The following is a 14,916-nucleotide window of genomic DNA, read 5'->3' as shown; positions in this document are numbered from 1 at the left end:
TCATCTAATGGATGAGATTTTTTTATCATATTTAATCAAATGAAAAAAAAGGCAGATTTTAGGGCTCCCCATTTCGCCTTTCCATCTTCTCCATTGCCTTCCCTCTTTGTTAGACAATTGAGATGGTTTTGGTCTCCATCTCCGATTTGAATTGATGTCTACGTCTCTAGAGTTTGCGTCCATAGAAGCTTATGGTACAGCCCTAATTACCCAAGCTCATGGGCTCCAAGTCTCATTGTTTAATATTGGGCTTATTTAGTTCATTATTTTATTTATTTTTTTGAAAAGAGAGACTTCATTAAGAAGAAGGGGGAAATACATTTCTGAAAGATATGAGTTCGTGAGATTCATAGGAACGCTATTCACAACTCTAGATTCATTTGAGGTGACAACCGGCCCAGCAAAGCCATATAAAAATGCCATGGCTTCCGCTCCTAAGCAACCTCCAGCTCCTTGAATAGACTTAAAAGCAGAGAGAATGGCTCTTCCTGAATGATCTCGAATGATAACACCAATACCTGCCTTCTCACTATTAGAGATCCAAGAAGCATCCACATTAACTTTAAACGAATTAAAACTTGGAGCTGTCCATGGAACTTGATATAAGCTAATTCTGATGAATTCTGACGAACTCATCAAAGTAGAGAGACCAATACCATTTGATTTTCTTTACAGGATTCGTCCATTATTTTTTTTTCCTAAACTGAATCAGTAAGCAAGAAATTCGATCCAATGAACAGAAAATCTTGAGACCGACGAAGATGCCTCAATGAAATCCCAGCAGTCGTTGCCTTACCAGCAACATAAATTTTAATTTTGGGGATGCTGAGAGACCTTATTGGTCTGTCCAGCTATCTTTAGTATGCTCATCCGTCAGAAATCTCTCCCATGTAGCCATATACAACCGATAGTTCTATATAGACTGAATGAAATAAACAAGATAGGATTAGAAGAACCATGAACCAGCAGTCCTATTCAAGCATCAAACATAAACTACTGAAATACTGAGCGCATCGCGGTTGGCAAGAAGGAGAAAGCAAGTTGACAGAATCTGGCGATGAAAATTGCCAAATAGGTAGTAGTCTCACTCATCTCTGTCCCAAACACAACAGCCAGATTGATTGTTTCAAATAATATTATTAGATTAATGTAGAGTAGCTTTCACAGATGTTATAAAGGATATGAATCAAAGTCCCCACTTGTGATTAAAGCGGCTCTTATTGGAAGACCAAATTCATATGTACGCACATTAATTGGTCTAATTTGGTATATGTATCCAAATTATTAGCATGATTCTTTCTTATAGTAGACTAATTCCTATGTCTCTGTATATGTGTGGACACAAAATGGTCTTCAGGTTCTAATGATGAAAATGTTTCAACTGTGCAGATTGATTGCTATGTTTCTGTACATATATACACACACACTATCGTATTCAAGTATTCTGAACATATTACAGGTAACAGGTTAGATGTACTGTAAACATTTAAGTGAAAAATTATGATACAATACCAACTGTTACTGCTGTAGGACATCATCCAAAGATCTCATCAAAGATTGAATCTTTTCTGGCATAGAGTCCGCTTCACAAAATTTCCGATCGCTTGACGGTTTGAGCTGTAGCCAAAGAGTTGCCTTGACCTAGGAACTGAATAAGCAAATAGTGTCAGTCATGCTGAAATAGTATAGAGAAATTTTCACTACCAGCATGAATTCACTGAAAGAAACATAATCCAACTAAAGGAAACCAAAAGAAGCTGAAAGGAAATGCAAAATGGTTCCATGGGAACCACAGGAATGTTTATGCAATGTCAAATAAGTCGTAACTACCTGAATCTCTTCAACAAATCAGTCATCCTGACAGCAGTTTCTTCGGTCACGAGATTGCCTCGTTCGGGCAGAACCTACAAATGTAGAAGTTCAACGATCAAGGCATTTAACGAGAGCAAAAAAAAATTTTATTAAGGCTATGCAAGGGGGATAGCTGAAATTACAAGCAGGCTAAACTGCTGGCCTCAATGAACATGGTTTGTCCTGCAGAAATTTCATCATTTAACTATACATGGATATTCTTAGTCTTTTAATATACAGGACATACCCTGTTTAATTTTACCAAAGCCAAAGCAAAATAAGTCATTCATCAAAAGCCGGAAATCAGATATAGTATCATCTAAATACTCTAAGCACTGAGTGAAAATGTATTTGGCCAAATACAATTTTTTCAGCGTTATAATACAGCATTTATTGCAAAAGATTTGATGGTAAAACAGAAGTCTGAACATCAGTAGATATATTACATATTGCACGGTATATTGCTATTCAATCTCTCCATTTCAAGCTCCATGAGATTTTAGTAAATCCAGAAGTACCAAGGGAAAAGGAAAAGAAAGGGATTATAACAGGAGAAAACCTTGTCAACTCCTCGCATTTATACATAAATTCAAAAAATTAAGTATTTGTTTCCCTTATATAATTTCTTAGAACAAAATAGAGTCATCAAATTCTCTTTACGTTGACCTGATTCTACAAAGAAGAAACAATGGTAAAGGACTGACTATGTGTTAGTTGGGGAGTGAACAGAGAGTCAACTGTTTACCTCTTGAAAGACTGCAAGAATTTTCGGAAGATTCAAATTCTGAGGGCCTAAGATCTCCTTGTCCAACCTGAAAGAAAAAATATTCAAACTTTGAATCTTGTTTTCCAACCTATTTTCTGATTGTGCAGGAATTAAACATGTGTGTGTGCACAAATTTATCTGCTCTGATGTTTCTACTGAGTTATTAAGTATCGATACCTTTCAACCATTGAACAAAGTTGTTCATGCACATGTTGAGCCTCCATGGGATTGTTCTTTATAGGCAAGTAGCTTAACCAGGCAGGAATAACCTGCCAAACAGGTTTAAGTTTTCTGAGTATACGAAGAGCTAATCATGAAGAAATGCTTCCTGACTCCCTTACTCAAGTGCTTGCCAGGATCTGATTAACACCACGATACCACAAAGAGAGTTCACAAAAGAAATATTTTCTCATGAATTCTGGAATTGACCCCATCCTGAAACTTACCACCTTAGTCCCGAAATTGACCACTGTGAAAAACAGATCTGTGTATTGAGAGAGGATGTTCCAGTACAAGTAGTCTATGGAATTATTTTCTTGGAAGGACAAGTGCACAACTAATTGAAAATGAGAATGAGAATGTCTTTTAAGTTTTATCTATTTAAGAGCTGTAATACATACACAATTAACCACATTAATTCCTAGATACAAACTTCTACAAACGATATTAAATGTCATAAAATTAGAATGTCCAAGCCATTTTGTTATGAAAATGCACTATCTGGTGTCAAATAAAATTAATAAATTTAGTTTAATAAATTTAATTTAATCTAAATAAATTAAAATTTGATCTAAGATTAATAAATCAATGGCTTTCAAAGATTAACAAATTTAATCTAAGCTTCAAATAAAATTTATTAACAAAGTACTTACAAGTGTCTTACGGCACCATATCATCATGCTCCTGGCACGGCATTGCCAACTTCGGGGCAAGATAAATAATAGTTGCAACAGCTTACCAGCCAAATAGTAAACTTTCTAATTCTTCACATGTCCTGATCTAAGGATGAGGACAACCACATTTCTTGTGATAGGTAGAGAGACAAGCCATTCTTGTACCCACTGTCACATTTTTGAAGTATTTAGAGTACGAACTGTTTATGCCATAAAAACATTTATGTTCTTAACACGCTTGAAATTATCAAGAGAACCCTTTAAAAAGTGCCCCTTTGAAGGTAATTTATTGTGCCATTTTAAAAGGTTTGACATTAATTGATTTAATAAATTAATTTCTCACCGTAGAAATTCCTTGCAACTGCCAATGTGTAAAGCTTTTCTGCACAGCAATGGAGAATGATCTTTTAGATTATAATGTGCCAATCTTTTAGAGCAGTAATTAATAAGGCGTATGTTATGTTATAACTTATTCCAAGTTGACTATGTAGCCTCAAAATTCAAACCATTAGAACATAGGCACAGAAATGTAAATTATACAGTATTGTAAATTTCATCCAGTTCAATAGCCAAACGTAAAAGAAACATACAAGTTGTGGATAATTAGTTAAAGTGCTGTAGAATAGAAGGTTAAAAAAAATCAAATAACAGTTAACTAAATAATCTGGTGAAGAATAAATTCCATCCAGTTCAATAGCCGTAAAAGAAAATTTAAGAATTGAGGAACCAAAAGGAAAGCAACCATGTAGGAGAAAAGGAAAAAAAAATAGAAAAAGGATGACTACCTCAGCGTTTTTGATACAATGGCTTTGGAACTCACAAATTTTCCCTAGAGCGGAAACAGCAGCACCGTACACATTTGCATTTGCTGAGCTTAACGCATTTGTACTAGTTATTATGGAATTTAGATAACCAATGGCCACTGCAAGAAGTCCACAATGATTTGTAATTAATGTAAGGTAGGAATAAAGGAGCATATTTCCCTATACTCCAGCAGGACAATCATGCTACCTTCTGCACTGTCTCTGAAATTTGCTGCTCCAAACTCGGCACAAATACCAATTCCACACACAGCTTCCTATGAGGGAAAAGTAAGGTGATAAGAAAACAGAGACTTTTTGAAGCATTCATATCATGAGGACATAAACCACCAAAAGCTGGAGTTAAGAACCTGTTGCATGTCCGGGTTCTCATTATTGCAAGCTTCCAAGAGCAGAGGAAGATAGATACTGTAGTACCTGTCCAAAGGGTACATGAAAAGATATGAAACTTCAACACTATAACACAGCTCTACATAAGACAATTTAAAGGGGAAAATATACTTACTTATGGGCATCATCTCCATATTTCTGCATAACAACATTAAAAATGCCAAAAGCAACTGCTTTCTCTTTTTCTGTATTACCATCACTCTGCAAGAATGTTATCAAATATAAGAAAAATGAAGCTACATGAGAAAATATTGGAACGAGAAATGCGCTTGCATCACAATGTTTCAATGTTAAGAAGAGTTTCCAAGGAGAACACATCAAAAGAATACATCGAAGGGGAAATCCAAACGTAAGCTTATGAACAGTGAAAGTAGAGCTACACTGCTCAAAAAAGGAAGCCATGGCTGAATAATTGTAAGCATGACAAAAACTAATTCCCAAAAAAAGAATAGTTCATGGGCTTGATAAAAGGTGCAAGAAAATATCACCATAGATGAGAATAAATTTGTACTCCTGTTCTGCAAGAGAAAATACGTTCTTAAAGGTGATATGATATCCTAAATGAAATAGTATAGCTCTTCTAAGATTCTTATAGACACTTCTGAAAGGTTTGCAGATCAGATTTCAAGAGCAGTAAACACCGCAAGTGCTTTTTATCTTTTCAAGAAGAGAAAGAAAAAATGAAAGAAGTAACAGAGTCAACAATGGTGAGGCTGACAAGAGGAGATATTTCCTTATTACTTAACTCAATATAGGAGATATTTCCTTATTACTTAACTCAATATCAATTAAATGGATTAGCTATTATACTCAAGAACTTATCAAACACCAGGAGTATTGACTGGTAAAACATCATAATCAACTTAGTAAAAAAAAGTATTGTTTAGCACTGGAAAAAGCAGTAAAAAAAAAAATAGCATCTGTATTGGCTTTATTACTGACCCATAATCGTGTCACGTGAGACAAAATGTGGTCTAGGAGAGGCAATACTTTATCCCTTGATTTGTCTATCAACGTGCTCAAACAATTACCAATCTACACTAAGAAAATGGAACAAGATTAAGTATGCTTAAAGATGTAAAAGTGTCATGTATATCGAAGTAGTGTGCAATATGTCAGAGAAATAGAACTTAGAAAACAAACTTGAATTATGACTTTCTCTTCTTCTGGTTTCTCGTCTTCCTCAAAAGGATCCTCAAATTCGAATTTTCTGTGGGGATGTTCAATCAACACTTGCTTTATTGCATGCACAATTAACGTGAACTGCCCGGCATAGAAAAGTGATCCAGGGATCTGTTAAAAAAATGAAATTTACGAGGTGCATTATTCATTCAATGATAATCCAGTAATTAAAGCTAGAATGTAGTTTTAATTAAAACTGGAAGTGTTTTTTCTTTCCTTTCTTTCACTTTGTTTTTTTTCATTCTTGTTTGAAGAGAAAAAAATAAGTTAATACAGTAAGCCTATTAAGCTCAAAAACGCCATAAGTTCAGTATTGCATGGAATTTTAGATGTGAAGGTAAAAGTTACAGTATTTCCGATGAATGCCCAGGAAAGTATTGGTTTAAGCTATTTCCAGAATCAGTCTGAACAAAAATTAGGCCTCCAAAAGGTATAATGACTCCCCCCTGACCTGCCCCCACAACTCCAAAAGTTAGAAGTTACACAATTTTTTCTTTTGTTGTTTGTACTCTATACTTGTTTACATCAATACATAAAAACAATTAGGAAACAAAGACGAGGAATCTTAGTAAGTGCCCCTGGTCGAGGTACTTTCCATTCAACAACAATTTATGAAGGTTCAGTGGTTATTGATCTAAAACACGAATTTAATCAGTAAGGAATAGGACAAACCTGTATGCATTTATCTAGTGACTCAAACATTATTGCACGGACACCTTTCTCACGTTCCTGCAAGTTACTTATTTGTTCAAGTATCTCCAAAAGAAGCAAGAATGAAAAATATTATGGAAACACTGTAGAATGATAATTGCCGGTAGCCATAGTTTAAAGGAATACTTTGCCCAAAGCATTCACCAACGCAGGAATAATCATGATGACCAACTTCTGAAAAGAAACATTTGTCCCTTGAGATTTGACTGAATGCAGTAGCTCTGGCATAGCTAGAATCCAAACATATGGTTCATATGTTGTACATCAGCAAAGCTCAGAAGACCACTAAAAAAGGATAATCTACAAATGTAAAATAAAGCCGACCTGAAGCAGAAACCTTTCTAATTTCAGATTCCTGAGGAAAATTGAGCAGTGGAACAAAAATTTCTGCAACCTGGATCACAATTGTCTCACATCACTCGACTGATATCAGCTCTTGTGAACTAATCTCTGAGGGAACATTTGGGATAGGAAATAACAAACCTTAAAGATCCAAGGGAAAAACTTTCCATTTTCCTTCAAATGACGAGTGCAGGTGTATAATAGGATGCATGCCATAGTTTTCTCCCTCAAGAGATATTTATTTTCACTAGTAGACATAATTAGCTCTCAGTGAAAATGAAAATGTGATAAATATAAACAGAATGATGCAAAACATGTTGAGATAAATTCGTCTGAGATATAGACCAACATTACCAGATAATCACAATGGATCACACATTGCTATGCACTTGGCATGCTCATTAATTTAAGTGCAGCCGATTTCAGATTTCAATTCTTCAAGCTTTCAAGGGATAAACCAAGAAACACCAACAGCCCAACTCCAGTCACTGCCCTTTGTTACTTAAGAATAAAATATTATAAGCTTGTTCGTCATTTTTAAACTATAAAACCAAACTTTTTTCCTGATTTCTTCTGTGCTCCTTCACATCGGATACATTTTCTTTGGATAAAAGCTACCTCACTTTTTTTCTGATGATGAATGAACCTATCAAAAGCACAGTCCACCGGACTCCACACCAGTGATAAACCCACGGACCACATGCAATTCTTGCAAACGATGGACCGGTTAAGTCTTGGGCCGAAACCCAACGTGGAAATAACGCCAAATTGGGCCAGAGTAGGTGTTAGAACCGTCGACCTCCCATGCACATGCGCTAAGAGGTTCAAACAACTAACTTAACCATCTGAACCAACGATTTTTTATTTAAAAGCTCCTCACTCTAGCCTCATAAGTTATAGAGTAAACAGTAGACGTAGTTTTAGCATTTTATTAGTTTAGAGGTTTATAAGCATGATTTTCTCTTTTAGAAAAAAATTATAAACAACCTTTCATCAGTCCTTAACATTTTATCAAAACGAGGAGCATCTTTACCAGTGCATCAATAACCACCATATAGAAAAGAGTCGTGGTCCGAAACTTCATGAAATTCCCCCATTTCAGTTCTTGTTTATTTGAGAATTATCTGATATCTAGAATAATGTCCCGATATTCTGGCAGTGGATAAGAAACATAATAGGCAGATAAAGGAATTTAAAATATAAACACCTAAACATGTATAACCACAAGTCACCTAAAACATAGGTGCTAGGGGTGGGGGACACCGGGGTCACTTGTTATTTAATAGCGAGACGTATGGGTGTAGATAAGCACAGTAAAGAGGGAAGAGATAAAAAATAAATAAATACAGAAGCTACAACTAATATCATTTAATCTTCATTCGGGTGAACATGTGATAATTGCAGTCATCTACCAAGTATGCTAACACTCCATAACCTTCAAAAATATCTAATTTGAAAGATAAAATAAACTTATTGGCAACAATCTTAATATAGAATTTGATTGGAAGAAATTTTATTATGCATAATAATATGTGAAGGCAAACCTTTGACCAACTGATTGTGCACGGGCAGATGAAAGGAAAACAGGCATCAAATCTTCAAAATAATTAGCAAAATCCTGCTGTAGACATGTGCAATATTTCTTCAACGCCTGAACCAAAATTGAGATTTTTCACATAGATAAATATATGGTGGGGAATACAATTATTCAATCATTTATTTTCACATACTTGTAAGATGCAGATTCTTGTCTGGTTATCTGCCACCTCCAGGGATTGTTTTGCCGATGTAATAGCTCTTATTACCTTGCATGAAATAGGGATTAAAACTAGATGGTCATGGAATCTATCTGATCCCTGTTGTGTTTTTTCAAATGGTAATAACACAGTGCATGACCTCAAGTCTCACGAGCCTAGCAGCTTGATTGACATTTTAACTTGAAATAAATCCCACCAAACTGAGACTCGGGACAGTGAATAGGAAGTTTCACTCAACTCTGTTCCAGCTCCAGTGAGGGGTAGTGTTAGAATATATAAATATATACATGATGTGAAATTATCCAAAACCAACAAATTAACTTATTGGGTTGGATGACAAAGTAACTAACCTTAACACCTACAATGAACACTTGTTGGACCATCGGATTGCCCAACCCACACGTGAAGGGGGAGTGTTAGAATATATAAATATATAAATGATGTGAAATGCCCCAAACCAATAAATTAGCTTATTGGGTTGGATGACAAAGTAACTAACCTCAACACCGACAATGAACAGGTTATGTATTCCATTGTTCTTTTAGTACAAATTATTGAACGACATTCTCAATGTTTTTGCCGAGAAGGTTTTTCACATAAAAACTTATGGTGCTTATGGCTTCATTTATATGGTTGTTTTATTTTTTTGGAAATTTATGTTGTAATTTGTAAATCAAAAAAAAAATTGAAAGAAAAAAAATCCTCAATTGAGATTGTTGTGTTTGTTCTTTTACTTTCCCAACACTACCAACCAGACCAATTACGTCAAAACAAGAGAATATATAAAGATTTTACCTCCCTAGCATCTGCCTTGAAATTGTACTTTCCAACAGCTACAGCAATGGACCCAATACAGTTGGCGTTCTTAGCAAGGAGCGTCACATTATTATGTGCATTAATTACATTTAATAACAAGCGAGGCATAGCAGCAACATACTGAGTCTGGAAGCGGTCCTGTATATAAATATTTATAAATATATATTTACATATATATGATTAGACTGTCAAAAAGATGAAAAAACAGATGAATTACTACAACACAATCATAAAACACCTGTGACAAACTTGCCACTGATGCAAGGGCTTCCAAGGACATCTCTTGCAATTTCTGGTTCTCATTCTGGAATGCACAAAATGCAACGACTTTCACTTTTTAATCAAACAAAAAAAAACATTTCCAGCTTTTTCCTACAATATAACTAAACATTAGTGAATGCTACGTGCAGCCATTTTTTTGTGGCGAATAAAAATGTAAATGCATGCATTCTTGTTAGATATGCATTTGTCTCTTCATCATTTTGGCTTAAATTTCTAACGAGGTGCACATTGTCTGCATGTGAGACATGAACATTAGCATCTACTAGATTTGTTTATTATGGTTGAGTTTGTATCCTAGTAAAATATGCATTTGGGTGTGGCAATTAATAATTGAATAAGTTAATTGAGAAAAATTGCATGCGTGCATTAAATTGTTGAAATTGATTAACTGATGACACTAATGCATACCTTCAGGACTGCAACTAGAGTGACCACTGTCTCATTCAGATAAGGTGCCAAATCATCAGGAGTGCATCTCTGACAGAACTCACGAATTGCCCGAACAGCTTGCAACTGTAAAGATATATATTCAATCATGGGTAAGTAGGTGACTCAAAAATGATGCAATACGACATTCGAATTGTTACCATTTCAAAATGGCAGTCCATTTTTTGAAGAGCACTATTTGTTAGGGGCATGGTTACAAGTGTGGAATATGAAGGAAGAATTCCAATATTATTCAGTTAGAACGCATCTATAAGATGAAACACCCACAAAAGCCTAAGCGATGGTTCAGAAGGCATGAAATGAATTCTTTTCCTTATACTAAGCACATAACCGATGGCTGAAGAGAACCATGTAAAAGGTAAATCAGAATAGAACTTCTCAGATGTCTTCATTTTAGACATTCTAAAAGGAACAACTGATAGTTGCTTTTGACATAAGATTACAGAGGTCTATGAATCTCTCGCCACAGAAACTGAATGAGATTTCTTTAAGGATGATCAAAAAAGTTCAAGGTAAATTTCAAATATAAGGTGAAATAGCCACAAAAGCCTAAACATTTCTCTGCTGTCCATGTTTGTTCGAATAAAAATGAAATTTGATCTGGTGTAATATTTCTCCAACAAAGATCCTATTCAAGAGTCAAATAGGAAAGACAAAAGGAGAAGGAGGGTAGAAAACAAAATAGATAGGGATAAATGTTTGAGGTTTCTTAGATCCTTTCAGTCTATTTAATGACTTGTAAAACACACCGAATGCCTTGATTTCTTTTCATAAAGAGCATAATTATAGCCTGCAATCCACAATTTTTCCATTATCCATTTAAATACAATTTACATGAATCAATTGAATGCAGCAACAAAGGTGGTCAGCATCTGGTACCATGTTGTTTGGGCACAATACTTTATACTTTCTATAATGCAATCCACCATCCTCAAGTTATGGCATACATATTGTTCACAGATGCATGTTTAATCATAAAAGTAAACAATGAATTTAAATTGGGCAAATGAAGCATGAAATATTAAGATAATATGACAAGAATAGTTCTTACTGAATAAATAAGCAACTACAACTGCACCTGCATTGAACTTTCTTTTTGTTGATAAAAGTGCTGACAAAAGGAAACAGATTACATGCATATCACTTGACATACACATATCATAGTAGCCTATGCACAACTTATTGTTCGAAATATAGGTATCATAAATGTAATCAGCCATCATGATGAATCAAGGATAAGAAATCTAGCACTTCGAAACCATTAGCGAAGTACAAAATTTGCATATTATGTACCTGCATGTCAGGATTTTCAGTATCCTGTCTTGCTGCAACAAGTGCTGGCAGAATCCTATTGCGACTTTGAATTTGTAATTCAGACTCACTGTCCTCCATTAGTGTGGTAATTGCATGCACTGCAGCAAAACGAACTCGATGATGTGGATCTTGTAATGAATCCAAAACCATTGTCATCAGTTGCTCAAGATGGTCAGTCATCACCTGCACAAATATTCTAGAGATATAGAGCAGTGTGACGAGAGGAAAATAGATATTTCAGATAAACCATTTTCCAGAAGCATTCTGGCTCAACCAGATATTATCCCCTAGACAGCTGTCTTAGATAGACATTTGGCCTAAAGCAGGACTCCCCATTTGATTATTAATAACCGACATGGCATGGTTGGGATAGCATGTTCAAGAGAGCTGTTTAAAAATGTATACAGCAGGTTTTATTTCCAATTTACACACAAGATCATGAGGGTGACTTACAATAACAGAGGGAATTCTATGGATTGGAAAGCCTAAATAAAACAATTTCGTGAAAGTAATGTTTTACTAATAAACAATGAGAGTTAATTTAAAACCAGCAAAATAGCCGGGGCAGCCTGTATCTAGTTACAATACTGGCTTAACAACTTGAAACACTTTCAGTCCTCACCTCACAAATAATCCAATTATGAATTAAATGAGCAATAAAAACTCCATATACCGTCAATTGAAATACAAAAAGATAAGCCAATAATGATACCGGTGAAAATATACGGATACAAGTGAGTCCAGAAACACGCCTCTGCCACTCTTGGGCAGCAAGGAACTGTCCTATAAGATCAAGTGTTACAGGCACCATGTTACCTATGCCCAACGCATAAGTAATTTGCTCCAGGCAGCTCGTTCCGGCTATGTAACTCCCTGAATACCGTAATTGTCCGTCAGCGTCTCCCTCGCCATTGTAAAAGTGGATATCATCCTCAATTTGTGATATCATCCGAACTAACATCAGTATAAATCTGCCAAACTTATCAGTACCCAGGCCCATCAGCTTTAAGATAATCTTCTCCCTCCATTGTTCACTCAGCACCAAAAAAAATTCCACCGTCACAGTCCTGGCCTCCTCTCTCAACCAATCCTTTTCTGTAATTTTAAGAATCAATTCAAACAAAGAACTCACTTGCAGCACATAGATTTCTTGCGCGTCCTTCAACAAGGCAAGTAACTTCTTAAGACCCTCTTCTATAACATCCTTATAGTCTTTACATTCTGTTTCAGACAATGACTTTCTCATTGCATTCAAGATGTAGTTGATCCAAGAATGGTCAGTAGGTGTTCTAAGTCCTTCGAGCAAAGTAACTGATGCACCAAATGCCAATGTTCGATTCTCCAATCTTTTCGAGCTCAAGTGACTCAAAACTGCCAAGTAGATGGTTTCAAGATAGGGCTTAAAGAAATCACCCACGTTCTGCGGCAATTTATGGAACACCAAAAGGCCTGATCGTTGACGCTCAGGGGAGTCTGAGTCCAGGCACGAAACTATAAAACTAAGAAGCTCCGGCCAACCATCATTTTCCGTCTTAAAAACCTTGAAGGCAATATCAGAGACAATCGTGGTCAATAACTCAAAAGCGGGTACCGATTTTTCTGCTTCAAGAAGAGAGACAACAATGGATTTGAGGCGAAAGATGATGGGCAAACGACGAGAGCGATATTGAAGGATGATTTCGTGGAGGACAGTGGCAGAGAGCATTCTCCTTCCCATACCTGAAGAGGGATAGAGGTCAAAAAGCTTGAGGGTCAAGGCATTCGGGTAGTTTTCCTTGCAATACCTTAAGAGGGTTTGTCGTTCTCGTTCTCTGTTTTCGTGTGGCTCCGGTGAAAGATGAGGGAAATCAAGATAAACTTTGGCTTTCGTTTGGAGATCCCTATCGGGGATTGTCCTGCTCTTTTTGGGAGAAGTGGATCCCTCCATCATTTCAAGAAGCTCTTTGCCTGTCATCGGGTGATCGTGATTCCTAACTGGGATTCTCGAAGTCCTTTCCGGAGGAGGAGAAGTGGGTCTTTCGTCCATTTTCTTGATGGGTGGTTTCTTGGCCGCCATTGATGAAATATCAGAAGATGCAGCAAGCTCTTGGATTTTCCTCTTCTTTACTGGATAAGAAGAGGAACTCTTGTGCACAGTCAATGAAAGGGCAGATGATTCAGAAGTCTCTTCGTCTTCCATTTGGAGATTCCTTTGTGGGTATGGGATTTTCCTTTTCTTTAAAGGAGCAAGATTGTGTTGAGCGTCCATTTGCGGGAATTTCCAAAAGGAAGAAAAAGACACTCTCAACTAAAAACTAGAGGACGAATCAATTGCTTCTATGAAATGAAGCTCTGTGTGGATTGATCCTGTTATAAAACATGGTCTTAGGTCCAGCCCACATATTTGGGCAAATTGGGCCACTGAGACTTGAAAACATTACAATTCAAAAGTTACCTTTGAGTCTAGGCCCATTTCCCACGTTATTGTATTATAAGTCACTCATTTCCCCCATGTCTTCCAACTGTGGGACCAGTGGCATTCTTGGGTGGGACGACACGGGCCGCCGTAGAATTTGACCACGACCTTCGAAAACTTAGATATGCACGGTGTGGGACAACTTTGGTATGGGTTCTCCAACACTCCCGCTCACATCAAATTCCAAAGTGTCCCCCAAATATCAGTCCCTTTTTTGGACCCTCAACCTGTGACTCTGTGAGGCATGCTGGGCCAATAAATAAATAAAAATAATGAAAATTATTAGATGAGCTCAATCTCTAAGTGCAACAAAATTATTTTTTTAGTTCTTTTGATTTATGTGAAAAATAGCAAAAAAAAAAAATTTGTAATATTTATGATGCTCCTGCCAAACACATGGGACGAATTGAACAAAATGTCTTTAACAGGCATATATGTCAATGTTGACCTTATAATAATTTAATTTCTCTGTAGTTTAATTGTGAAAATTATATATTTTACCTAAACCATGTTCCTTTCAACAAGTATTCACTTTTTTTAATCAATAATCTATCATAAAAGTTAGGTGTCAATTGAAAGAATATGTGTTGCATGTGATAGAGATGGGTGTGGCCAGATTCATGTACAAAATTCAAATGTAATATTCTAATAAACATATATAGCCACCCTACACACCACTACATGGACACTCAATGACTCAAAGCTAACCAACGAGAGAGAGTTGGTTTGATTGGCAATCGATTGGGTTAGGTATATATGTGCCCGATACTCGATTCCAACCACAAACATAATTTTGTATGGTATTTCCAAAAAAAAAAAACTTAAATATATGCCTTTAGATATTAATTTCATAATTAATATTTGCGTTCAATAATTAATTAAATTTACA

General features: G+C 36.0%; 1 protein-coding gene across 2 annotated transcripts; it reads right to left on the bottom strand.

The window, feature by feature from the left end:
- Positions 1–1,352: 1,352 nt before the first annotated feature.
- LOC119997381 (importin-5-like) lies at positions 1,353–13,898 on the bottom strand. 2 transcript variants are annotated; one of them, XM_038844346.1, is made up of 24 exons: positions 12,285–13,897; positions 11,552–11,755; positions 10,220–10,324; positions 9,768–9,833; positions 9,509–9,667; positions 8,687–8,761; positions 8,501–8,607; positions 7,098–7,203; positions 6,939–7,008; positions 6,741–6,844; positions 6,576–6,632; positions 5,865–6,014; positions 5,664–5,756; positions 4,837–4,922; positions 4,682–4,748; positions 4,522–4,588; positions 4,296–4,432; positions 3,854–3,892; positions 3,490–3,678; positions 2,795–2,886; positions 2,597–2,663; positions 1,995–2,034; positions 1,831–1,904; positions 1,353–1,648 (listed from the first exon to the last, which is right to left on the bottom strand). In XM_038844346.1, the coding sequence occupies exons 1-19, from the start codon at positions 13,818–13,820 to the stop codon at positions 3,595–3,597; spliced, it is 3,312 nt and encodes a 1,103-aa protein (XP_038700274.1). In that variant the 5' UTR covers positions 13,821–13,897; the 3' UTR covers positions 1,353–1,648; positions 1,831–1,904; positions 1,995–2,034; positions 2,597–2,663; positions 2,795–2,886; positions 3,490–3,594. The 2 variants fall into 2 exon arrangements, with proteins under 2 accessions (XP_038700274.1, XP_038700275.1); XM_038844347.1 differs by lacking the exons at positions 1,353–1,648; positions 1,831–1,904; positions 1,995–2,034; ... (5 more) ...; positions 4,522–4,588; positions 4,682–4,748 and having other exon boundaries at positions 5,664–5,761; positions 12,285–13,898.
- Positions 13,899–14,916: the final 1,018 nt, after the last annotated feature.

Source organism: Tripterygium wilfordii, chromosome 4, assembly GCF_013401445.1.
Source record: "Tripterygium wilfordii isolate XIE 37 chromosome 4, ASM1340144v1, whole genome shotgun sequence".
NCBI lineage: Eukaryota > Viridiplantae > Streptophyta > Magnoliopsida > Celastrales > Celastraceae > Tripterygium > Tripterygium wilfordii.
Note: the sequence above shows the minus strand (reverse complement) of the source record. Positions and strands in the feature narration are given on the sequence as shown.